The 25,597-nt window shown below is 37.3% G+C and overlaps 1 protein-coding gene across 1 annotated transcript; it reads left to right on the top strand.

Annotated features, from left to right (window-relative positions):
• Positions 1-295: 295 nt before the first annotated feature.
• Positions 296-21,129, top strand: LOC140169514 (sucrase-isomaltase, intestinal-like). The gene is made up of 23 exons (XM_072192775.1): positions 296-567; positions 1,364-1,514; positions 2,702-2,844; positions 3,246-3,414; positions 4,655-4,751; positions 5,514-5,626; positions 5,860-5,985; positions 6,781-6,912; positions 8,648-8,758; positions 10,347-10,460; positions 11,120-11,204; positions 11,810-11,927; positions 13,579-13,715; positions 13,878-13,912; positions 14,887-15,018; positions 15,192-15,340; positions 15,523-15,607; positions 16,275-16,331; positions 16,945-17,075; positions 18,577-18,671; positions 19,154-19,203; positions 19,690-19,851; positions 20,400-21,129. The coding sequence occupies exons 1-23, from the start codon at positions 296-298 to the stop codon at positions 20,460-20,462; spliced, it is 2,727 nt and encodes a 908-aa protein (XP_072048876.1). The 3' UTR covers positions 20,463-21,129.
• Positions 21,130-25,597: the final 4,468 nt, after the last annotated feature.

Genomic DNA, 25,597 nt, shown 5'->3' with positions numbered 1-25,597 from the left:
CTAAAGTAGCCAAAACACCGTCTGCACTTAAATTTTGCGCGCAAAGGCTGGTGTTTAGACCTATCTCTAATGTGAACTTTGCCCAGATGTTAAATAAATAATAAAGCAATTAAAGTGTACAGAAGCCGTATCATATGTAACGATTTGTTACTGATAGCATATTGGATCTAATATTCAGAAAATCCAAATATTTCATTAGCTTGAAACTCTCGTATTCGCATTATGCGATACACCTGAAAAAATATAATTGGATCGTTATTCGTCTATAAGTCTCATCAAATTTGCTTCAAACAAAATGGCGCGAGGAGTGCTAATAGGTGGATTAGTCTGCCTTGCACTTGTAACCGTAGGTGTTGTTGTGTTCGTATCTGTATGGTTTACCCGAGATACAGAAGAGCCGCCTACTCCTGACGAGAGATTCTACGATGAAGTTAAAGACTGGGAGAGGTTTGATTGTCATCCGGAGTCAGGAGAGACGCAGGAACTATGTGAGGCGAGAGGGTGTTTCTGGAAAGCAGTTGACGAAGATGATTTAGCTCCGCGGTGTTTCTATCCATTGACGTTTGGGTATGTATTTTTTAGTAGGCTTAGAAATAATAAAGAAACACCTGTTATTTAAGAATAGGACAATGGATATCAAACAATATCTGAAATAATCAAATACCAATATATGTTTGCTGATCACGGTAAAAAAAGATATATTTACCGTATGCAGCAATAGAGATAAAATGCAATCAGCTTATCCCACTGCAGCAAAGAATACGGTTCAGGTATACCTTTGAACGATCAAATATATGTAAACTGGCCTCAAAAAGAAACTTATAATTTTTTACAATTTCATATCTTAAAATCCTCTCCATAAAACAAACATTTCACACAGGATTACTTCAATACTCTACTCTAAACACATGTCAGTAACCAAGCAGTTGTCCAACTGACACAACAGTAAAATGCACTGACACGGAACAGCTTCCGGGATCACATTCACAGGCGAATAATTGGAACCCGGCCAAAGACATATGTTGCATGTCAGTGCATTTTGCTGTTGTGTCAGTTGGACAACTGTTTGGTTACTGACCAGTGTTTAGAGTAGAGTATTGAAGTAATCCTGTGTGCAATTTATGTTCATTTTTATGGAGAGGATTTTAAGATATGACCTTGTGAAAAATTATAAGTTTCTTTTTGAGGCCAGTTTAGAATGGCCAGCATTATTACCCGGCATTATTACAATGATGAGCCAATACCCGCAAATTAACTCTTATCCAGAAATGCAAAATTATCTAATGACTAAGGTATCAAATAGATTTCGCTACAAAAGCTGCACCTTGTTCAACGTCTTCAACTTCATTTTCTGTGCATATAGGTATGAATTGATTCGAGGTACGGAAGGCACCGAGTTAGGTTGGTCTGCCAAGTTATCTCGTATAGAAGGTTTACAGTCACGATATGGCATGGATATTGATAAACTTCACATAGATGTGGAACATCAGACGGAGACTAGGATGCACTTCAAGGTAAACTAGCAACCGATTCTTAGTCAGTGGGAGTGGTCTTTTAGTAGACACATAATCTGATTGGACAATCGCATCATTTTGGGTGTCGTCTATCAGGCTGTAGACGACCCCACGTCATCATGAGTGTTGATAACCCGTAACACTCGCATAGAGGTGCGAGTATGTATCGCGTTGTACGCGTAGACGCAGTGCGGAATACTCGCACGCGCTAGCAGTAGGCACAGCAAAAGATGTGAAGTTGTAAACAAGTTTCGTTCATTTTAGAAAAAGGGGAGTTTTATGACGGTAACTTAATTTTTGCTTTAAAAAATAGTTTGCAGTTATTAAAATAATATTTAACTGACTAAGTAGGGGATATCGGCTGCGCTGGCATCCACTACTCAAAATATTGGACCTGCCTGTCGTCTATCACACGGTAGAGGATAGGCAAAATAAAAATTCCTATCGTTTATTCTCTAAGTAGTTGACAATAATAGAACCCATAGCCTTGTGATTAGTTATCTCTCAAAGTGACAAGGGTCATACAATATAATAGTATTGTACTCATTACGTTATCATGCCTTAAACAACGTTTTCATTTTCACTTCACAACTCAAATAACGCTGAGGTTTTATATTATGTCATAGGGTATGGGTTCAGAAGCCGCATATGACTCATATGAGTCAATAAACATGTGCAGTCATACTCTCCTAGGACGTATCAGGTTGTCAGAATGCTAACAGTGTCACAACATGGGGTATGCTTTAAGCACTGTTTGTTTGACTAAATGTAGTTATAATCATTGAATTGGCTGAAAAATAAGGCGATGAACTATTAACTTTCTTAACTTCAAAACATTTGTAACCAAATGCTTATTCCTCGTAGAAGTAGTGATGTAACACTTTTGAATTGCACTGCATTGTACTATTGTCTTTATGCCGTTCATGCATTGCACATAGATTATCAAAAAGAGGGATGGGTCGTAAATAATTTTCATATAACTCGCACATGTACGATTAGTGCCTTTGAAAAGAGCGACATCGCAGACAATTTATCATTTGACACATACACAGGTGATGAATGCAGACTGCATAGTGCCGGGCAATACATTCAAATAGTGTAAACACGGTGCTATGGTGATTAATCCTGTTATATCATTACTGCATGCTACGACGAATTTTAGACATTAAAATATATTTTTCTTTCAGATCATCGATGCTTCAAAGCCTCGCTTTGAGATACCGCTATTCATCGATAAGCCCAGCGTCAAACCTGTGGCACCTGCATATGAAGTGGCATATAAGGAATCACCATTTAGTTTGCAAATCAGCAGAAAAGGAGGTCCAATGCTGTAGGTTGTGTGCATACCCAATATTACTACCGTAAAGATTCGCCTAGTGGAGCTATGGGTTCCCTTGACATAACTGGAATTTTAGACACAAAGTAAAAGTGCCCTCCCGTAAAAATCCCACTAGCAACTTAAGGGCACGTGCCCTTAATTCTTATTGGGGATTTTTAGAGGTGGGAGCTCACTATTAGTGCATAAAATTTGACCCATGGCAAAGGAGACCAGGTCCGCCATTTGGCGAACCTTTACGGTATCTCTATTGTTATACGAAATAATGTAATACGTAAGTCACTAAAGGCGCCTACAATACGTAATCTGATTTAATAATAATGTTTTATTTATTATTTATTTTATTACTTTCCTTAATTATTTTTTTGTTTACTTATTCATTTATCTATTCATAGATTTGATACATCCTTTGGTGGATTTACCTACGAAGACCAGTTTCTACAGATCTCCACAAAGCTTCCATCCACAAATATCTATGGTTTTGGAGAGCATAATCACAGGCAATTTAGGCATAATTTAAACTGGAAAACGTGGGCCATGTTTGCTCGTGATGTTGCGCCAGTTGTGAGTAAACCCTGTTTTTCTATACTCATATATGGGAAACTGAAATCAAAATGTTTTCTTGGAAATTGCCGAATAATAGTACTTTGAACTAAGACACGTCTTGTGTCACAGAAAACATGGAAATAAATTTGTGTCTGTATTTGGCTATGCATGTGATTTGCTGAAACGTTGTGTCAAAAATGGTTTCACGGACCAAAAATTCGGTGACAATTTCTCAGGTTGCTTAAATATGGTTTGATAAATCAATTAAATACCCTTGAAACAGTTTTCTGTTCAGAAATATGAAGAAAAGTGAAAGATTACGTGCGTGTTTGGGATCGCGTTCCTAGTGGGATTTACACGGGAATTCCTTATGTCCGGGCACAAAGAATTCAGACCATCTCTCTTGACATATACTGCGCCAATAAAGTATCCCTACACTTGGAAAAATAATCACAACTTCCAAACTAAACAATATTGGGGTACATTTTTTTTCTTAATAGATGCACTATTTAATTCTGCACATTATGACACCACATTGAATCCAATGTGACTTCAAGAAGCAAAGTTACAAGCATTTGATTAGACGAAGGTCCCGTTTTAAAAGTGACAAACTGGCCTATTCAAAACTCCACAGACTAGACATCTGGTCTGAGAGTGGCGAATGGCTAATTTATGCGTTTGGCTTTAATTTAAAACAAAAGGAACAAAGGAAAACTGAAAAAAGAACTGACAAATAAACTGAAAGTGATGAAAAGTACAGAGAAGTAAAAACTGAAATAAAAACTGCTTTAAATAACGCTTCATTGAAGAAACTGTGTTGTCGCTTTGTTGCGCTTGTTGGAATCTTTTTGCGCCTTGTATAGGCCAATTTGTCACTTTTAAAACTGGACCTTCGTCTATTCAATTGCTTGTAACTTTACTTCTTGAGGTCACATTGGATTCAACGTGGTGTCAAAATGTGCAGAATTAGATGGTGCATCTATTTAAAACGCAAATTTGCCCCAATATTGTTCAGTTTTGAAATTGTGACTATTTTTCCAAGTGTAAGGATACTTTATTGGCGCAGTATAGAATGACAATGTCTAACTTACTCATTGTACATTAGTGAGTATTCTAAAACTGCAAAAACATTACATATGTATGGGACAGTGTAGTTTGACATTGACAGATCGCAGAATGTCCCTTTCATAAAATATATACATAATACTTTCGTACGCATAAGCTACATGACATTTTCCTCGTATTTTCACGGTTACAGGATGAATGGAACCTGTATGGCCATCAGCCATTCTATATGTGTGTAGAAGAAGACGGCAAAGCACACGGAGTTCTGTTCTTAAACAACAATGCTATGGGTAAGAAGCAGGTACATAAGCGATTCCCATAATTGGCACGCTTGAGCCGTAGATGGGGTAAATATCATTTACATCGATAACCACGTGATTATGGAAGATGAAACATTTTATAAAAGCACACTGAAGGTGCCAATTAGCAGAATCGTTTGATCGTAAAAACTTGATGGTTAGCATAGGTGCTTACTATGACTATCGAGCGCTTTTCAAAACATGAAATTGTACCAAACTCTGGCTTTACCAACTGAGCTAATCGGATTGAGACACACATTTGCAGGTTAACTTGTTCATATACAACTATGTGTATCGATGAGTTGCTCAAAATCCTTTACACTTTTGTGGGTAGGGCTCTTCATGTTTTTATGTTTTAAAAGCACTCGATAGTAAGCACATGTGCTAACTATCGAGTTTTTACGATATTTCAAATATTTTATTACATATCGTCTGCAGAATGATATACTACCGTTAGTGCTGTATAATCATTAGGAAACGAATTTGAAGGAAACCTCCTGTTAATAAAATACTATGCTGAGCCACCAGCCTGGGTGGCTCACGCTCCAGTAATTTCAGATTATTGACCTCAGTAATACATCAAAGAATGTCTTCCAATTCATGAAAACAAATAGATAATCAGCTTATCGGATTAAAAGCTTAGAGGGAAGGTCTTGCTGCTCTGCGAGTGTTTGTAATTATCAGAAGGTTTTCTCAAATTCATTCTCTAATGGATGATATAAACACTTCTTTTGTATCCAATTGTTATTACAGATGTTGTTCTTCAGCCGTTACCGGGTCTCACCTACCGTGCAATAGGTGGCGTCTTAGATTTTTATATATTTGTGGGTGATTCACCGGAGCACGTTGTCCAGCTATACACAGAGGTAAAATGAAATTATAGTGTCCGGTTGGCACAAAGCCAATACACTTCTCTGAAGCGCTTATGAATATATTGAGTTGACTGTTTCATACATACAAAATGTACTATAATTGAGGGTTGAGAGCCAGAAAGCCTTAACTCACAAAGGATTCCTTTGTGATACGCGAGTTAAGGCTTTCTGGTTCTCAACTCTCGTATCACATATCATAACATTTTCATTTTCCCTTTGTCGTGTAGGCTATTGGCCGTCAAGATATTCCGCCATACTGGGGCTTGGGCTTCCAACTCAGTCGCTGGAATTATGGATCTCTAGATCGTGTTAAACAAGTTGTCCAAGAACTAAAAGATGCAGATATACCTCATGTAAGTGTACCGTGGTTATACGTGGAGGGGTGCACCATAAGTGGTGCACCCTAAGTGGTGCACCCTAAGTACTCAATGCTGTGTTCAAAGGGAACAGAGCAACAAAACGAGTCAAATGGAACATTTGCACCCGGCCATGAGTCCGATGTAATCAACATTGAGCTCAATTCACTCATTTTACCGTACTTTTTACTTCTCTAAACATTTTAGTAATAATTATTTGCAGTATGGGAGTGATGTACGTGTAATTGCGTGGTTGTATCGTTATGAGTATGGCATAATAACGAATAGCCATTTGTACAGGGAAGCAGACCAAAGCACAGCATATCAATTATTTATCGGTGGTTCAGCGTGATATTTGAGTGAATAAGGGCGACATACATGGTGCAGTGTCGCGCCATCTGTTCCCTGTTCTATAATTCATATACGTAACATGAATTTAACAAAAAAAGACGAAGCATATTCGGCATTTGCCAACTCATACCGATATGTAATGGGTATAATAGAGGTCTACGCGATACGCAACACGCTGTACATCAAGAAGCAGCAAAAAGAAAGAAAGAAAGAAAGAAAGAAAGAAAGAAAGAAAGAAAGAAAGAAAGAAGGAAAGAAAGAAAGAAGGAAAGAAAGATGAAAACAAACACGTATAGATGGTAATATTATGCACCAAGCCAACACAAGAAGCCAGAAGCTGTTGTATCTGTTATGACATATAAAGCTTTAATTACATATTTAAAATGGACACGTGGGTACATTCCTCAGCTAGTATTAAAAGACGTCTTATTTTCAACCTAGGATGTCCAATACGGAGATATAGACTATATGGACGAGAAGAAAGATTTCACGTGGGATAAAGTGAAATTTGCAGGCTTGCCTGAATACGTAGACCAGCTGCACGCTGATGGTATGAAATACATTATTATTCTGGTAGGTAAAAGTTTCCTGATATCTAATAATAATGAAGCACGTCGAATTTGGGCCTATTCGCTGTAGAAGTGAAATAAGGCTACCACAACAATAGATGAATACAATTTTGACTATATCGCCCTGCACTTTAACGTTCACGCAGTATCTGGAAAATACTCTCAACGCTTCCTGATTGAAGCCAGACGAGAGGGATATGCATTGCATTGTGATATATACATTGTGATATATGCATTGTGATATATCAGGCTGTTCACTCGCAACTGTAAGATTAGTATCTTTGAAAAGAGCGGTTTTGTATTCAATCTATGATTGCAGACATACACAGGTGATGAGTACAACCTGCTGGGAGTGCAGGGCGATATAGTCAAAATTGTATTCATCTATTGCTATGGTAGTTAATCTGAAATGACTTCACTTCTACAGCGAATGGCGCTATCGGCGCCTGTTAAATACCAACGTTTCGTTCTTTCATACCCTGGTCATGTAATAAATTGTATCAAGCACAATAGTTAGCTTTTGCACAATGTAAGCGGTTTCATTTAAAATTTTATTTAAAACAAATTGAAATACGAAAGCACTGTGCAAATGTTCGGGGTTCAATAAAAAGAGCTATAGCACTATAGGACCAAATAGGACGTTGTGCCTAAGCATATCTGTAAAGCAATTTTATGATCTGTTCAATAAAATTGGGAATAGGTAGGGAAATATCAATTAAAACACTAAAGACTGGAAAGTTGCATATAGACGAATCCAACGAGCCAAGTCATGGTCAGGATTTGGTCGGCCATGACGGGTCCCCGCATGCACCACACTGGTGTAGTGACTGCCCAATTGGGTGGATTAAAGCCGCTTAAAATTCGATGTTAGATTCTTTTGTGTTGTACACTGTCATTATTCTTTTGTCTACGTGTAGCACAGGTGATAGAATGTAGTTTAAAATACCCTCCAAGGCCGAATCATTTCACATTTTAGGTGAGATGGAGCCGACGGGGACCCAACTTCGGCAGCCATTAAGGTGTAGGAATGCGTGAAATTGGATTCGTCTATAGAAATAGAAATAATTTTTTTTAATGTCATCTTTGCATTTGGATTTGTTGTCAATATTTAGTACGTCTCTATTCTCTTAGATGATATAATGTAAAAAAAAATAAAAACAGAATCTAATGTTTGAGTTTAGGCTTAAGCAATGTAAATAATTTAATGGATTGATAAAGTGCTGTGAAGTTTCACTTATTTCTAATTCAGTTATACTGATTCAAATTCGTACAATTTTACCACGTTTCTGGTTTTATGATGAATGCATAATTTACAGGTGGGACTACACCCCCTGATAAATTGTGTGACTAATTTTGCAATTACTGAAATTTCAGTGATTCAAGACAAGTGGCTCATTATATATAGAGATGAGGTACATTCTAGCGGTACCTCTTTTCTTATTATAAATAACGTACCGCTTGTCTTGAGTCACTGAAACTAGCAAAATTTATTACCCTCGCTTTTCTCTAATCGAGGGTAACTTTGCTGTTCCCCCGTCGACGAAATGAATTCCAATGTAGTAATTGGATTCCTTGCCCCTAAAATATACATAACTTTTGTTACCAGTGTGTTATTATTTTTTGAGAAAAATGCAAATATAGTCACAAATTTATCAAGGGTGGTAGTACAAGTCAAGACAACTAAAATTTAATTTTCCTAACTTTATTCACTTCTTTGTGTGTGTCTTTTTTACTATTAGGATGGCTTTATTAAGCATGCCCCAGGCGAGAATTACCATGCCTATGACAGAGGCGTGGAGATGGACATCTTCATTAAAGATCCTGGTGGCGTAAATGATCTTATTGGAAATGTAAGTAAATGGCATGTAAAACTGAGTCAGTTTTGAAGAAAAGTTGAACAATGATGGCGCTATTTATCTTAAATAAATCTTATCTTTACAAGGGGTAGACACTTATATAATGGTATTATAACATCAGCAAACATTAACAGACCATAGTGCAGTTATGCTGCACAGCAAACACGATTCGACCTTTGCAGTACTTAAACCTGGTTAACAGGAAATTACTCCAGCAAAATCAATCGATAAAGCCTAGTCCATCCTTCACATTGAATGGTGGGCTGCACTTATGCCCAAACATGTCACTTGCCAATCAATAATCACCCACTTGATATCCCCTGACTCTCTCCACTGACCAACGTTATGCACACATTTGGGAGTTGTTTTTGCTGTTGTCTGTCATTTACATATCAGGGAGGTATGACCATTTGCAGATGCCCCACCTACTCAGTTTTTAGCCTATATGTAATGTATACATTATGCTTGATTGACAGCAAGTACAAAAAACATATCCGTCAATTGGTTTAGTTTTAATGCCCTTCGGAAGCGGTCCACAAAATGAGTGATAGTCACAAAAAGTTGCATTCGATTTACACAGGGAATTTTGCAGGCCACGCCGTGCCTTTCCTTACTAAAACACAAAAGTACGAATATTTCCAAACATCTAAATTAGCTAAAAATTTAGGACATGTTACAAAACTATATTTTCTAGAATTTCAGAGAGTACAAAAAATATTGGCCGGTTAGTTTTTACACAGTGACGTTAACTAGGCAATGCCCTATACCTCTAACATACACTGTTTGTAGAGGTCACACGTCAATGGTGAGATAACTGTGTAATGTGTATAGGAAAATGGACAGTAACTACAGTATGCTAACAAATGACAAGGGAATTTTCAAAAAACTTTTTATGAAATGTATGGTATTAACTCATATTACTTGAAAGAATGAACAGTTTACCAACCCAAAGTGTCACAATTAAACACAAATCCCGCACACAACCCAACTTGAAAAAAAAGCAAGGGAAATACGCCACCCTCCTCCCGCTCTCTCTAATCCTCCACCCACCCTCTTCAAAGCATGGTCCAGTGGGCATTACTTTAGATTTAGGAGCAAAATCTAATAGCAAAAATGACAGATTTACCAGTTTGCCATACAGTCATACAGGGATTATAATTATATGACCCGGATGTGGAATCAGTTGCATCAGATGACATTTCCAGAAAGTGCCTGAAGTAATTGGTCGTATACATACCCTGCGGGTCTCTTAGTGGAAAGGTCGGTAGGTGGATGTGCGGAGTTTGTTGTTAAATCTCCTAAAAACTGCTTTCGATATGGGTTCTTTTCCAATTTTCCTCCAAATCTGGATTTTTTGCAGAAAAAATGCGAAAAATTTGCGAAAATTGTCCACAATTGGGCAAATCTACCGTAATTTTGTACATAAATAATCGAATACTTTTGTTAAATTTGGTACATTTTGGGGGTAAAAAATATATAACCAACCTCGAGACCCCCGGGGAAACTTCTGCTTTCAAGGAGTTTGTAGCATAGCATTGGCGTTAAAACACGTTCTTACATTCAATTTACAACTGTCTTGCAGGTGTGGCCAGGGGATAGCGTTTATCCAGATTACACGCTAAATAAGACGACCGACTACTGGACACAAATGTGTGAAGAATTCTATCAGGAAATCAAATATGACGCATTATGGATTGTACGTATCACTTTATATTGTTTGCACCCATTAACCCAGGACCAGTACGCATTAATAATTTGATTGTTGGCATATCATTTTTCGCTTCCTCAGTGGCCATAAAAGTGCATCTTCCAATACCAGCACTAAATCTTATCCATCAGGCATGTAGTGTTACATTGATGTCGTGTAGTCCGACAAGTAGGACCAGACTATACACATTTCACACTATGATCACTATCGCACATGGCGCAAGAAGGACTAGTATCGTGCCTCAAAGCATTTACGTGGGTTACATTTGGAGGCCGGATTTTCGTTTAGCTCCGGAATATACCTACTTTGTTAATCATTTACCCATTTGTGATATCTTTATAGGATGCATTTACTAAATAATTACGACGCATCATTAGTCCTAAACCTATCGTTTGTCCCAAACTGGTCGTAACCAACATTATAAATCCAATGGTAGAGCTTCCCTAGGTAGAGCTATGATGCGTACTTTATAATGTATTTATAATGACTCATTGTAAATGTTGGTGATTTTGTTTTTACATTCAGTTAGTCCTAATAAATGATTATAAATCAATATGCCAAATTTGTTCAAATAAATGGTTCCAAAATTATCTGAGGTACTATTCACACTTCTGATCTGTGGTGCAATCTTTGTGTCATTTGCATAGGACATGAACGAACCTTCAAACTTTTACCAAGGTTCCATCGACGGCTGTAATAATAACAGGTGGAATTATCCTCCATATTATCCAAGTAAGTTGCCGATTCTCCTGTCGACATGTATATAGTATATAATATATAATTACGCGACTGTTCCTGGTTTCGTTCCGTACCAATACCACTACCGGTCATAATTGTTAACAGCACACTTTATATTCGAAATCCACAAGTAGCCAAATTTTGACCGAAAATCTTCAGTCATATACTGCATGTTTTGGATCGCAGAATATTGGTTGTTTTGCCGGTTCATGAAAGATATGTGCATGTAAAGTGGTTAAATATTACTATTGCGCCAGGTACGATCCCACATACGTATCAGCAGAATTGGTAACAATTTATTTTGTTTAAGTCACAAGTTAAGTTTAAAAAAGGTATATAAGAAACGTTTAATTCCATTGTCGTAATAATGCAATTTTACGCCTTAATTAAAGTCACTGGCTTGGTTGATGAGAAACAATATCTAACTGTTTCCCTACTTTCGTTATTTTTTTATTTTGTTTGTTTTGTTTTTTGTTTGCATTTAAAAATGCATTTCTATCAGCAACTCCGGTCTATGTTTTTAAGTCAGTTTATATGTGACTTTGTCAACAAATTCGGTAATACTTTGCTAACATGATTCTGACACAAATATATTTCAGGGATTCTTGGCAATGTGATTTATGACAAGACAATCTGTATGGACGCCGTGCAGCACATTGGTAGTCATTACAACACACATAGTCTGTTTGGTCATACCATGAGTATCTCATCTTATGAGTAAGTAGCTTTGTTTGCTTGTATTTGATATAGCAAATGAAAGACAGAGATAAAAAAAACTTTATCGCGTCTGATGGCACTGTCAATTACGATCCTTGATTGGTTTACACAGGTTAATAGTGCGTAAAATTAAGGCCGATTTATCTGGTGCCGATCGGAGAAAAGGAATAGCAGAAAATGGCGAAAAATTACGTACTTTTACAAGGCAAAACAACGCAAAAGGCAACTTTTCTAGGCATTGTTGACATGGTGCCTTCACGAAAGAAAGGTTTCTACTATAAAGACCTAACTTGTGAGATGGTTTGTATGTTTGAAGGTACAAAATTAACAACAAGGCGCCCGGTTATACCGCCGCGTTCAGCAAGTCATCATCATGACACTTGTAAACAAACTGTGCTCGAGTTTGATTGACAGATGACGTCAGATGTGATAAAGTCTTTTTATCTGTCTTTCGTTATGGAATATTAAGTAAAATAGCTATGTGCTATGCGGTACTTTTTCCTAACAAAATGTAAAAAGGTCCAGAAGGTAAGGAGAGAAATCAAAACTCGACCAGCGGTTGACCGCCTGTTTCGGTGGTTCCGTCCTGTTTCTATTGCTCTAAATATTGAATGCGGTTCAACCACCGGTAACCTTCGGTCAACTGGTTATCGAGTTTTGATTTTATCCCTAAGGCAATACGCAAGAATGGCTTTCATATTTAGAGTCACGCGGTAGCATGACCAGCAAGTTTTAAAAAAACGACTGAAAAAGAAGAATAAACAGATGCACCGCGGGACTATATTTACACGAAACAAAACGCTATTATTCTATGATATTTTTCGCTGGGTACAAAATATATCTAAAACCATGCTAAATCTTATTTACTGTCCAAAGTGTAATATTTTAATAACTCATTAATTCAAAAAGTTACACCAATCTTAGAGTCAATCCGATTGTTTGATAATAAACAAACATTCTTGCTTCATTTCACGCGGTATTTCATAGCCAAAATTAGTGGCAAATCATAGCTAATCATACTGATATCCAGAATCTTTCGACACTGCTACAGCCATACATGGCTGTAACTGCATGGCGCACTACTTTTTGAGATTCACTTTCAAATATACCCTAGCATTTTCCTCGATACCTACATACAAATTCTGGATCTCATTCGCCAAAAAATCAAGTTTTTCACAATTCTTTTATTCTTTCCGGACCGCAGCATACATTCATATTAACAAATACTCCACTTTCACACGTTGTTAAATCGGGACGTCCCCGTGGCGAAGCGGTTAAGGCCACGGACTTCTAATCCATTGATGAATTTTTGCTCAAGTTCGCACTTTCAGGTTCAATGTAAGCACGAAGCTAGTTTTAATTTGAATCTTCCTCGGGTTTTTACATCATAATGTCTTTATTTCTTAAAAGTTTTCAATGAATGCGGTAAATCCGAGCTGAAGGATGCAGCTATTAGCGGCTGGTTCCAATTATGACATTTCTGTCTTTGTTTAGGATATACAGGCGTGAACATAACTGGTACCTTAATGCTTTTGGGCACTGTATTGGATTCATCTTGATTGAAAGTATGAACGTTTTTTATTGTAATGAAATTAACAACAACCTAACTAATGATTCTGTAACTTCAATGTTGTCTGTCTTCATATCATAGGGCACTAAAACGAATGTGGCCTACGAAAAGAGGAGTGGTGTTGACACGATCATCTTTTGTTGGTACATCGCGGTACGCAGCGCACTGGCTTGGCGACAATCAGAGTTTCTGGTCTAATATGGGATGGAGTATTATAGGTAAACAAAAAATTGCAAGCAATTTGTATAAATTATTATAAATCTGTATTTTCCCTTGTGGGGACACACAAATATAAAATTACACGCGCCGATCACTCACGTAAGCATACGAAATTTCATGCTTAATCGTATTTTAATCGATTTATTTTTTATTTATTTCAGGAATGCTGGAGTTTAGTTTGTTTGGTTTTCCATATGTAAGTGGGCCTACATTTTCTCTTTATTTTTTCTAATTATTTTCATTGGTCATATTGATTTGTTGATCATAGTTTACTGTTTCGTATAGATTTTTGATTCGTATAGTATATACATTCCCCAGCAGTATGCGCACGAATCATGTTTGTTCAGGACCCGTGCTTTTAAAACTCCCGCCACTTCATAATATTGAACAGTGTGGCTGGAAGTCGTATGCAAGTATATCCGCAGGGCAGACACTTGCCTTTGCTGATATATATTGATGTCCCGGGGGCACTCGAATCAGTGTAGAAATTTTCAGAAAAAAGGGGGGTCATTCGATGTTGGCAATGTCAAAAATGAGGTGCTTTTGTATGGGAACGCCCAAAATTTCACATCAGTAACAATCAAAAATAGCTTTTTACCCAATTTTAAAGTACAAAAAAGGGGGTAATTAAGTGTAGGCTACTGAAAAAACGGGGTCATTGGGTGTAGGATTAGCCAAAAATAAAAATAACGGGGTCTTTTCATGGGCAATGTTACCGCATTCCATTGTTTAGAACATTAAGTAATGTTGAATTTTCATAATTTTTAGAATCAGCAAGAAAACATGCATCAAAATATGATAACTTGTACAATGGATCTGTTGTAAGTATTATTGAATTGTCATAACGAATAACTATTATCATGCCATAACTAAATAACATCTTACAAAGACATATTTGCGAGATCGCGATTTCTTTCGTGAACGCTAACGTCTACGCGTATGTCAGTTGAATCAATCCAACACAATTTTACAGAGATTACTCTTTGATTGAATTGAGCACTGGCGTAAGACATCGATATCGCTCTATTGATGAAGACGCGATGCCGTCTGCGCGCACAGGAGGAAATCACTTTGGAACATATCACAAGAATGCGTTCGAATGCGGAACCCGCCTTCTGTGTAGAGATACCTGCTGTATTTAAAATGTTTTGTTTATTTTCTACAAAACAGACAGGTTCTGACATCTGCGGCTTCTGGTTCAATACTACAGAGTCAATGTGTCAACGATGGATGCAGTTAGGAGCATTTTATCCTTACTCGAGAAATCACAATGGTGATGGATCACCTGACCAGCGAATGATAGTAAGATATTTTTCGATAAACAATCAACCACCAAGTCAATCAACAACTCATTCAGTCAATTCATTAATGTACCAAAATAATCACTCACTCAAACAATTTAAAATTATATAAGTACGTAATGTAACGAAGTACGGCATGTGATTAACTTTTCAAGGGACTGTTTCCAATTTCAGCCGCAACACCCAACGGCCTTCAGTGACGAGATGTCTCGGGTGTCCCGAGAGGTTTTGCTTATACGCTATCGTCTACTACCATTCCTATATACGCTTATGTACGAAGCAACCGTCAAAGGAAGTACAGTTGTTAGACCTCTGATGCATGAGTAAGGACTTTTGTTACCAATATACTAAATATATTTCTATACATATACATCCGTACATTTACGTACGTTTAGTTATAAGAAGTAATATTTATCTTTTCCTACACATGCAGATATTTATTTATCTCGATTTTTTCATAATTCCTTTCACACTTGTTTTAATTGTGATCATTAATTTCCTTCAGATTTAACACAGACGCGGTTACTTATGATATCGATAGGCAGTTTCTGTGGGGTCCGTCGTTGCTTATTACGCCCGTTCTCGAAGAGGTTTGTTCCATCTTAATTTCCGTTTATCTTGTAATAAAGGCGTGTTTTTTTCTTTCATATTTCACATGGAAGAGAACCATAGTTATATTGCTTCAGTGGTTTTGATATTAGGAGCAAATAAGTGTTACTGCATACCTCATGATTCCAGTGATGGTACTGTACAGTAACACCATTACACTATCGAAATGAAATATTTCGCGGACTTCAAAATTTATTGGGATAATGGGGAAAAGTATAGCTTTCTTCTGATATCAAAATCTCAGTTGTCGATCTTTATATTGCCTTTTATATATTTCCAGCTTTAGTACAATAATTAGGCACAACATCTTTTTTGGCCCTATAGCGCTATCGGTGCCCGAAGAGGTACCGATGGCACTTTGTATCGTACCCTGCATATTTGTATAGTGCATTTGGTTTTTATTTAAATGAAAAACAATAACACTATGCAACTCTTAAATATTATGCTTGATACAATTTATTATATATATCTCCAGGGAGCAATGTTAAGAGTCATCGGTACCTAACCGGGCACCGATAGTTTTATAGGACCAAATTGAATGTGGTGCCTTTTGTGCTCGACGTAAAGTTGTATTCTGATTGAAATCCAAGAAACCACACCACTTACAATTATTGGTTAGCATTTATTTCATTTTGATCACATTTTCAGGGTGCTACGTCCGTAGAAGGTTACTTTCCAGATGCAAGATGGTATGATTATTATACGGTAAGCAAATTTTATTATATTCTTATTCCAGGTTCAGTTTAGGCAATAATAATAATAAAAAATGATTCATATTAACTTTGTTTGCATTGGATTGGTTGTGCGATTCGATTACATGACCAATATCACGCATAATACCATGCATCAAATCATCAAATAGGATTGCGCTGCACGAAGTGGGTAAAGTCTTTTGAATTTGCCGGGTTTTACCCAGACTGAAGACTGCCCTTCTTTTGTGTACGCCATAATTCGAAAAGGCTAATTATTATTATGACAGTATAGAGGCCTTGCATGTGACGTATCATCCCGTAAATATGGCGGACTACTCAAATGCATTCAACAAAAGCATAATTGCAATCTACCGTGACAGTTCGTCTCACACACATAACCCTGCACTACGATCAAATAGGTTGATGACAACATTTGATTGAATGGACTGCACTCCGCCATAACTACGGTGAAGGACACTGGCTCAAATCCTTTGTTTGGAGCCAATCGATAATTTCATGCAGGGCCTCTATTAAATGATCGCTAAATGGAAAAATCCATTCATATTGAACGATACTCCATCTATATTCCGTGCCTAATAAGCTGTTTTTATCTAAATCTTCAACAGGGTGAGGAACTAGAATCCGTTTACCGCGGTACAACCAAAGTGCTGTCGGCACCCATGGATTATATCAATTTACATGTTCGAGGTGGGTTTATCATACCGACACAGATGCCAGCACGGACAACCGTTTTGAGGTTCGTAGTAACTAACAGCAGTAGTAGTAGTGGGTGGATCCGCTAGTCCTAAAGTGCACTAGCCCTAAGGTTCACTAGTCCGAAAAAAGGAGTCGCTTGCCCGCTGTCACCTAACCCGAACACTAAACCTACACCTGTTCCAAACCATGACCCTGACCATAAACCGAACCCTAAATCTAACCCTAATTAGCGAACTAGCAACCCCCTTTTTTATTTTTCGGACTACCAAACTTTTTTTTGACTCGCGAACCTTATTTTTTGACTTGCAAACCCTAGCGAACAGTTCCCGTAGAAGCTGTGGTGGTAGCGGTATTTGTAGTGAAAGTAGTTATAGAAAATACTAGTTAAAGGGGGTAACCCTATTGGTTTTGGATATAGATTGTCTTTGAAATTACATAATAATATCAAATATCGCCCCCTTTATGCTGCTTTGTGAAAAAAAAGAGAGCATTTTCAGCGTAATGTGAATATAGCCAAATTTGCAATCCAATTCCTTGGTATACGTGAATTGCATTCTGGGCAGGCAAGCAACAACAACAATTCCCGTTCTTATGACGAATGCTGACATGCTGTACAATGCCCGGCCCGTATTGAACGGAAAATATTTGGGTTTTTTTTCGTACCGTTTCAGAAAAAAAGGAAACAAAATATATTTCCCCTTGCAATATGTACATTTCAAATGAATATAAAAAAGTTTGGGTTAAAAATGGAGAGGAAAAAAACCTTCCGATACCGGGTTTTGTACCGTGTACCTTTCGGGTAAAGCATGATGCGCTAACCAATTGAGCTATTCAGACCACTACGTCAAATTTCAGGATAGTAATGAGAAAAATAGTATCTATTATGTGATACCAAAACCTTATCAACAAAGAAAAAAATCAGGGGGATGATGCTGTCGATCGGTTACGGACCTTTAACATGTCCCTTAGTTTTCAATATAATAGTTCCTAAAGGGATTATTTTCCTGTGCCAGAAATGAACAGTGTACCAATTTATCAAGGGCAGTATACATCAAATGTCTTGTCCAGTCCAGCTTTCCAGAAAGTAACCTTAAACTGAGGCAATTGGTTGTCAAAATCTTGACAGTTGATAACCATAACGATGTGTTAAAGGCGTTTAGCGTAATGGGCTATTCCTGTTGAAATAAATACACCCCACTGTGAAAGATATGAGCTTAATCTTCCACACAGGGAGTGTGACTTTCATATGGGATTACCTTTCAAATCTACACGCCCCTGTGTGGGGGATTCATGTCATCTCTTCCATAGGGTCTGTATGAATTTCAACTCGAATAGCCCAATGAGAAATAGTGGTGACACTTCAATAGTAGTTTTGGACTTTGATTGATGAAATAATGCTAAGTACATGTATAACATTCTCGCAGACAATTTCATAGTTTGGTCAATAAATTTGTGTACATGGATTCTAATTTGATGCGAAAAATTATCGATCGCTGAAGATACCTGCTCTTATCAATATTATTTTGGTTTATATTCATTAGTCGTCAGTTACCAATGGGTGTTCTTGTGGCTCTAGGTGATGGTCCTAACTATCCAGCCATGGGCAATCTGTTCTGGGATGATGGCGAAAGCAGAGGTAATGATATTTGTTTCCAGTGGCGATGCTACGGGGCATTTGCCCCCCGCATTTTTGCCCCCACACACACACACACTTTGAGGCAAAAACCCCAAATCACGTAAATTTGCACTTTTTGCGGCAATTTTGGGCAAAATTTTCCAATTTTGCCCACCCTGAAATTCACTTTGCCCCCCGAAAAAAAATTCTTTGCGCCGCCACTGTTTGTTTCACACTCAATTTGATTTGTTGTTGTTTTAAGAATAAAGTTATGATAATAAAGAAGCGACATTTTGGTAATATGTACTACATACTACAAAAATGTCGCTTCTTTATTATTCTCTATATATAGAGAAATAACATTATACATTACCTCTCACCATTTCGAAACGTAGTGAACGCACAGTGGTAGCTTTCAGGCATTGTGTTTCTCAACTCCTACCGTTTCCTCCTCCCGTTCTTTCTCTTCGTTCTCATGTTTTTCTTTTTATTCAACATTTCAGACACCGAGAAAACTGGAGCATATTTGCTCATAGAAATGAGCTGCATGAATGTAAGTGTTTACGGTGATTATAACAACATTCCATTACAAGAAAACCATGGCAGTTCATTTATACACGCACCTGTTTTGAAGTATTTTCAATACTACAACTATGAGGTGTCGAATTCTGCAACTTTGCGCTTATGTAATAATCAAGCAATGGCTCTTTGTACATGTAAATTAGTTTACATTTTTGTATTCACCTTTTTGGTAAATTCCATAGGCCTTTACGATTGCGCCCATGATAATGTGCCATCAATGTTCAACATGAGCAATTAAGATGTGCGAGTCGGTGAAATACGCAGTAAGGATATGCGTATCGATTAAACGTCATCTGGCTGGGGTCCAATCGGAAAAGGGTTTCTAGATTGACAATAATGGTGTGCTAACTTTACGTTGTGAATAAACAGTTTTATACTAAGAAATATGTGGCTTGAACATCGCAAAAGTAAGATTTAGTTTGTATCTGGTAATCCACCGTCGTTCTGTTTCTCATAGAGTCAACTTACGCTTACACCAGTAAACGACGGGTATAGGGATGCCGACAGTTTATTTTTTGAACATATCAGAGTGTTTGGCCAAATGTCAACTCCAACCAGAGTTCTTGTCAATGCAAAGGAAATCTTTGCACCTGACTACCAATATGATGCCAACATAAATGTAAGTTTTGTTTATAAAAAGGCTTTTCAAAACAGAATCATATTTTAAAGTAGATACAATCGTTAGTCTCTGATAGTTTTCTACAGTTGATATAGCGTTTCATCAGCCCGTAGTTATGGTCGGATCAGGAGGGTAAAGATCATTGGCGTTGTGGGGGAGGTGACATGGCTACCTTAAATTTGTCGTCCCCGTTAAAAAGCACATGATTATATGTAACCTCTAAAATACAGATTCTTAATCTGTAAACTTGAATTTTAACATTTCAACCGGGAACTGATTTTATATAAACAATAGAGTACGCACTCGCAAATTCATTTTTTGGCTGTTTGTGGTCAATTGCACATGTCAGCCAAACGGGGACGGGCCCCGGTTGCAGTAACGTCCACGGTTGGGATGTAAATTCCAAATGGCGTACTGACGTCCGCGTGTGCCGGCAAACACCTACTCCACACACAAAAACACGTATAAACCTATGAAGGCATGACATCTCTATTCTACGCAGATGATATTATTCTTATTCGTATAATCTTTATTTCTTCTCTGTACAGGAATTATTTGTCAGGAACCAAAACTTGCCGATTACGCAATCACACACCATTAAGTGGCTGTAACATTTAAGACGATACTATAAATTTACAAGTGTGATTATTTTGATTGATATATACAAACTAAAGTCAGATTAAATACAAAAGATACTAAAGATGAATCAACCTTACTGCATACAGCTAAGAGACGCATCATTTGAATTAAGAGGTGTTATATTATAGAGAAAAAGGATGAACCAACCTTACATAAAATATTACATGTTTCTATTATTACTGCATATGTGACCATCATATCAAAGGAACATTAACCCTAACCCAACTAGGAGTCAAAGCTCACTATTAAAACCGCTCTGCGTGCCATGCATTCCACGGGACTTGATGACGCAATCAGACCAAGTCATACCCAGGGAATCGTTGGCCGGGCCAACGTCACCTGTGTAGCTACATGCTGAGGATCTTCTGCGTGGCACGCGAGGGGTCCGAGGTTTGAATCCCGAGGATGCCAAGTGACTTTCTTCTTCATCTTCTCTCCTTTTTCGTTCCTTCTTTCCCTTCCTATAGCCAAAAACCACGGGTAGGGTTAGGGTTAAGGTTGGTATAGTCTATTTTGGGATACAGGCAAAATAACCTTGCAAAATATAATGAAAATAACTAATGCTGGTATTTGTTAAATTTTACTCAAATGATATTTTAAAGAGTTTGCCAAAATAGAGAATTGGTCATATCAATTGGTCCTGTGAAATGGTAGATGTTTTTGGTTAACGTACTTATTATTTACACAGTATTCCATGTGGCATTCATTCAACCCCCCCCCCCAAAGTATATTTTAGATTTTGGTTTAGATAAAAACGTTTTTTAAAATAACATTAAATGTCGGGTTATATAAAGGTCATGAAACGTTTTAAAACGTTTTGTATGAAAACACATTACAAAAATATTTTTAAAATGTGATATACTACATGTATTTTTTTTATCTATAACATTTGGCCGAAGCCAGGCTAAACCCAATAGTGCTCAGAGGCTACAAAATTCAAGGGACAGTGATATGGGAAGAGGTACGAGTTTAGATGAAGGATGCCGGATGAAAATCGGTGCACCCAGAGAAAAACCTACGAGGACGAGCATGGATCTGCTACTACTAGTAGTACTAGAGTCATCCTTCTTGATGACAATTTAGTAATCTAGTCAACAATAATGTAAACTACTCACTCCAAATAAAGTTTTACTTGCAGATAAAAACTTTTTTTTACATAAACTCCAATACCTTGGACTAATGAATTGAACAACATTGAACTTAAAATAAAAATTTTGGTATAAAGTGTGCAGAAAAAAATACACCTAGTGAGAATTTTCTAAGAAATAGCCTATAGGGCAACATAATGCCATCAAATCGTTAATAGCATAAACATTATTTAGGACAACCCTCATAAAATGGGAAGGTGTCATATTTCTCATTATGAAACGCGTACATGTAAAAACCGTTGAGAACATGCGACAGTCATCTACATCAAGCGGGGGGGGGGGTAGAGACACGTCCCAACTCATTTTTTCCTAACGGGCGTCCCCATAAAAATCCTAAAATAAGAAAACATAACAAATAATTGCCCCCAAAACACTTTTACCCGGTTCTACTAGCGCACTGGCCTATCAAATTGGGGCTAATGTCCCAGTAAAGAACAAGTTGCGATCGCCCTCTTCCTAAATTGTATCACTTCCCCCGCCACTACGTATTATTAAAGATAAAAGATTTTATCGCGTCTGACGTTATTGTCGATTACGATCCTTGATTGGTTAATAGCGAGTAAAAGGAAGGCCGATTTATGTGGTGCCGATCGGAGAAAAGGAAAAGCAGTAAATGGCAAAACATTACGTACTTTTACAAAGCAAAGGCAACATTTCTAGGCATTGTTGACATGGTGCCTTCGCAAAAGAAAGTTTCCTACCATAAAGACCTAACTTTTGAGATGGTTTGTGTGTTTGAAGGTGCAAAATTAGCAATAAGGCGCCTGGTTATACCGGCGCGTTCAGCAAATCATCATCACCACACTTGTAAACAAACCGTGCTCGAGTTTGATTGACAGATGACGTCAGACGCGATAAAATCTTTTTATCTCTGTCTTTGATATAAATAGCTCGGCCTACTTCCAAATAAAAAGGAGCAGACGGTGTTTGAGCCGTAATTTCCATAACACTTAAACGCACAAATTTGATTCCAGATCAGCGGTTCATTTACGTAAGATCCGAGTGATAGTGATTCGAACCTCTCTGCCCCACAGCTTGAGCCACCTGTAGTACATTCCTTCCACGACACATGTGTCCACTCCAGCGGTTCCGAAGAGTTTATCTTCGTTATCAGATGGATATTGCTATCATACCATCCACCATCAATTAACGACTCTCCTTTAGCTTCATGTCAGCCACACCTGAACCAGTAGTAGTATTTCCCCAGTTCATGACCTTTCTCCCGTTCTTGGTGATCTGCACGTAACCTCCTCTTATCGAGTAGAAATCGCCAAGTGACTCTGTGTAGTTTGTCGATATGATCAGATATTGATGGCAAACCCTTTTTCGAAGCCAGGAATTGTACATATCCAAATGAAAACCGCACCCACTGGATTCCACCAGTGCCCCGGGGAAGGATGTTACCAAACTCAAAACGCCGGCCCAAGTAATTTGTTTGACGAGCGTCATAAAATGTGGTGACCCCACCGAGTACTTTGTAGCCAGAATGTTGTACTGTATTAAAAAGATAAAAATAATAATTGAAGAAATCAATGAAAAAAACATTATAAAATCTGCAAAAGTCAAATATTTTATTTCAAACAAATTTTTAAAAAAACAAGTTGAGGTAAAAACCTTGTACATTATGAATGTCCAAGAAACACACGTCTCTGTAGAATAAACTACCTTTTAGGCAATATGGGCACCTTGTGGGCAATAGCTTTGAAATATGACAGTTGTATGTATATTCTTAATTGGAAGAGATAAACATAAATTATCTAAATAAATGATAGCACATTTTGTGTTTACTTTTTTCACAGGTTTATATACGCCTCATAACCGTGCTTTGTGACCCCATGTTTTCATGCGCAATTGACTCATCGATGTTATATTCGTAATCGGAAGAGAGATATGCATAGGCCTATATAATGTCTAAAACATTTTAAGGGTACTTGCCCATCAATTTCATTCAGGGGCGTGTTTGAAAAACGGCACAGCGCATTAGTAAAAAGAATAAAAAATACTAATATTTTCACCGGGGTTCGAACCACTGCCAATTGCACCACGAATGCTAAAGATGCCTACTGTGCAACGGTGACTGTGATTAACATTCGGCGATTTTAAAAGATATACATATCAACACGTTTCTAGTGTATTGAAAATCAGACTTTGGGAGGAATACGGTCATAGAAAGACATATGACTCTACTTGTCTGTTTGTTTTTCATTTAATACAAATTAATTTTGATGAATTGAACTGGTACGACTCTTAGGACTCGTGATAAACGACGATTAATTTAGTAATAATAAAATGAAAACGCTGGGTCATTCACGACGTCATTTGTAATTCATGTCAAAACCTGGGGAGGACCACACACATCCTTGTTGTACACCACATTTCGCCATAATACATTCTAAAAACGCTTGCTGTTAGAATAAGAAAAATTTTAATGCTAATTTATTGCACATTCTAGGGAAGCGTGGTTACCTTTTAAAATAACCGAGTGAGAGGGTTTTCAAGAAAATATTTTTCCTGTCAAAACTGAAGCATCCTCTGTATAAAAGAAAATATGAATATTAACTGCACATCATATATAACGATTCGTGATACCCAATTGTGGCACATTTGATGTCGTTTATGAGGCAGGGAATTTTATTTCAATTTTATATACGCCAAAATATTTTTTAATTGAGCAAGAATAAGGATAGAAAAAACGTTGAAAAATCTATGTATAAATAACATTAGACCCGGCAAAAGATTACTGTTTCGTTTTTATGGTAATCTAATCTTTTATTTCCTGAAAAAAAATTGTGGGTCTAATGTCGAATATTCACATACTTGATCAAAACATCGAACGTGTATACAAGAAAATGGTAGGTTTTTCTCTATAGTATTTTACTGACCATGGAAATGTACTGAGACACAAGCACGTGTCAAAATCGATATAATGTATTGTCCATATAGACGCCCAGTTATCATGCTTATCGTTGGATTTGTTTGTATAAAACATGCAGTTAACAACAATTGAGCGCTCAATAATACACATAAATGTTTTTATTTGAAATAAAATTCCAAAATATGGTACGTTTTCTGCCTTTGCTTGTCACGTGGTAGGCCTATGTTGAAGTTGCGATTATATCTTCAAATAAGTTTCAAATGAATTCCAACAAGACAAGTGGACGAGTGGTCTAAGGCGCTGGATTCATAGTGTGTCCAAAGCAGTCCACCGGCCGTGAGTTCGAACCCCGCCTCCGCCAAACTTTAATGAAGAAAAATTAAAATTAAAATTTTACTTTAAAAAAATTTCATATTGGGGAAATGTGACTGGCAGAATTTATGTATGGCGTGGAGTGGTGTGTCCTTGTTGCATGTATACGTGCGCAATCGATACTCAATGATCCAGACAATAGCGTTTGAATATACCGCCCTTATGTCACTTGCGGGAAGATATACTATAGGCCTACCCTAATAGCTTACAATAGATACCCCACCGTAAATAGCTCTCTTTATTACCTCGCTGTGCTAGTAAATACACGTAGCATATTTTGTTCAAAAATGATAGGAAGGGACTGTTTTCAGCTAAAATGTTGGTTATCAGCAGATGCTTGATGATACCGGGAAGTGTTGCAGAAAGGTAAGCGTACTCTTTATTAGTTAAAAATATCACATATCAATGAATTTAAATTGGAAATCCAAAAACGAAATGTCAGGTCAAAATTTTCACCTTAGAATTATTGTGAAATAAAATCAAACCGAATTTAGGCTCCGCAAACAACGTCCAATTATTCCCATTGGTGTTTTGCAACACGTGCATATAATAAATTATGATTTGGGGCTAATTTGAGAAGAGTTAATGCCTCGAGTTTCAAATACACCGAGTGATGTTTTTGATCAAAAACATCGACAATTCAAGACACTGTAAAAACAAATCAAGAATTTTCTGGGATAATTGCAACTAAGTATAATGAAAGTTATGATCT

The sequence above is a fragment of the Amphiura filiformis genome, chromosome 14 (genome assembly GCF_039555335.1).
Source record: "Amphiura filiformis chromosome 14, Afil_fr2py, whole genome shotgun sequence".
In the NCBI taxonomy this organism is placed as follows: domain Eukaryota; kingdom Metazoa; phylum Echinodermata; class Ophiuroidea; order Amphilepidida; family Amphiuridae; genus Amphiura; species Amphiura filiformis.
Note: the sequence above shows the minus strand (reverse complement) of the source record. Positions and strands in the feature narration are given on the sequence as shown.

Excerpts from the sequence above, each read along its gene's own strand:
- LOC140169514 (XM_072192775.1), top strand. The coding sequence starts at position 296 with ATGGCGCGAGGAGTGCTAATAGGTGGATTAGTCTGCCTTGCACTTGTA. Across the intron at positions 8,759-10,346 it reads TAAATGATCTTATTGGAAAT|GTGTGGCCAGGGGATAGCGT; the intron begins GTAAGTAAATGG and ends ACTGTCTTGCAG. Across the intron at positions 11,928-13,578 it reads ATGAGTATCTCATCTTATGA|GGCACTAAAACGAATGTGGC; the intron begins GTAAGTAGCTTT and ends TTCATATCATAG.